Source organism: Macrobrachium rosenbergii, chromosome 43 (genome assembly GCF_040412425.1).
Source record: "Macrobrachium rosenbergii isolate ZJJX-2024 chromosome 43, ASM4041242v1, whole genome shotgun sequence".
Taxonomy (NCBI): Eukaryota; Metazoa; Arthropoda; class Malacostraca; order Decapoda; family Palaemonidae; genus Macrobrachium; species Macrobrachium rosenbergii.
The window spans coordinates 3,436,988-3,438,921 of NC_089783.1; the positions used below are offsets into that span (position 1 = coordinate 3,436,988).

Below are 1,934 nucleotides of genomic sequence, written 5' to 3' on the forward strand. Positions count from 1 at the left end.
GCATGTATTGACGCGAGTGTTCCTTCACACTCCAAGTGAGAGTGTGGAATGAGCATGGACACAGACATCCCGGACATCGCCATCAACGCCCTACCGGAGATATTTATACAAGAAAGTCGCCCAGTGGGTGACGACAATGACGAGCCCTGCCACCTTCCAGGAGTTAAAGGCCACTCTCGTTGAGATCTGCTCCCTGCCGGTCTCCAAGAGAGCCGCCCACGCCCTTGACCTCGCCATCAACCCCCGGCAGGACACAAACCTCTTGGAGACGTGGCATGCCCTCCAGGACCTCCTCCTCATCCCCGAGACTGACAGCAGCAGCAGGCACAAAGAAATTAGCCTGTTGAGGGAGATCCTCCTCAACCAGCTACTCCCAGTGGTCTGTGGGTAGATCACAGAACCATACACCCTGCTGGTCGAGGACCAGATCAAAGTGGCACAGCAGCTGACGGACTCCATGAGGGCAGTGAATCGGGCGTCCACGCCTGCTCACCCCACCAACTGCCTCCAGCTGGAGGACCCCACCACAGAGGGCATCAACGGCGTCGACAGGAGGAGGCCACCCCACCAGCAGAAGAAGGAAAGGCCAGGGCTTTGCTATTACAACCAGATGTTCGATAAAGCTGCCTGAAATTGCGAAGCCCCCTGCCTTTCCTCCTCCAAAAACAAGGGGAAGCGGCGGCCACCTTCACAGGGCGCCATGGCAGCAGCATCCGAAACACCCAGGGGCCCTGCACCAGTAGGCTTCTATGTCCACGATGCTGTCTCCAGCAGGATGATGCTGATCGACACTGGGGCCATGCAGTCAGTGTTCCTGCCTTCCAGAGAGGACCACAGATGTCTGCCGGACCCGCTGCCTCCTGACAGCCGCCAACAGGTCCCCATCCTCTCCTACGGCACCAGGCTCCTGTCATTCTCCATCCTTGGCCGGAAGTGCGAGTGGGACTTCATCGTCACAGATGTTAGGACCCCGCTCCTGGGTGTGGACTTCCTCGCCCACTTCAGACTGGTAGTCGAAGTCGGCAGCAAGTGCCTGCTGGACACCGAGCCCTGCCAGTCCCTGCCCTTGTCGCCGGGGCCCCAGGGAGCCCATAATCTGTTCCGTTGCTCCCCACCAGTTATCCTGAAGGAATTCCCAGAGGTGTTCAAACCCGAGCTTCATCAGGTTCCAGGGCCCTGTAAACATGGGATATATCATCATATCAAGACAAGGACCCCGACGCATGCAAAGTTCCAAAGGCTTCCCCCATAGCACCTTCAGGAGGCCAAGAAGGCCTTTGCCGAGATGGAACGGATGGGCATATGCAAGAAGGCTCCCAGCCCATGGGCCTCACCCCTTCACATGATACAAAAAGCAGACAGCACCTGGAGATCCTGCAGCAACTACAGGTGGCTCAACCTCGCTACAGAACCCGACCACTACCCTCTACCAAAGATGCAGGACCTAATGGCCTCCTTCCATGGGGCCAAAATATTCTCAAAGTTAGATCTCTTGAAGTCATATTTTCAGGTACCAGTAGCTCCAGAGGGCATCCCCAAAACCGCCATCGTCTGGCCTTTCGGGTCCTACGTCTTTGCCTTCTCCACCTTTGGCCTGAGGAATGCAGGGGCGACCTTTCAGAGACTGATGGACAGCATGCTGAGGGACCTGAACTTCTGCGTCTGCTACGTCGATGATATCCTAATTTTTTCCAGATCCCACAGGGAACACCTATGGCACATCCAGAAGGTCCTGCAGCGCCTGCAGGAGAGTGGCCTCGTCAGGTTCGACAAGTGCACCTTCGGCGTCGATAAGATGGAATTCCTAGGCCAGTAGATATCCCCAGGGCGTCCGCCCAGTTTCATCGAAAGTCGAGGCCATCGATTTTAGGTTCCCCACCCTACCTCCATCAGGGCCATACAAGAATTTCTCGGAATGGTCAACTACTACAGGA

At 56.5% G+C, this 1,934-nt stretch overlaps 1 protein-coding gene across 1 annotated transcript; it reads left to right on the plus strand.

The window, feature by feature from the left end:
* Window positions 1–700: 700 nt before the first annotated feature.
* On the plus strand, window positions 701–1,252 carry LOC136828550 (uncharacterized). The gene has a single exon (XM_067086571.1). The coding sequence runs from the start codon at window positions 701–703 to the stop codon at window positions 1,250–1,252; it is 552 nt and encodes a 183-aa protein (XP_066942672.1).
* The last annotated feature ends 682 nt before the right edge of the window (window positions 1,253–1,934 follow it).

Coding starts and splice junctions, on each gene's coding strand:
- LOC136828550 (XM_067086571.1), top strand. CDS start 701: ATGGCAGCAGCATCCGAAACACCCAGGGGCCCTGCACCAGTAGGCTTC.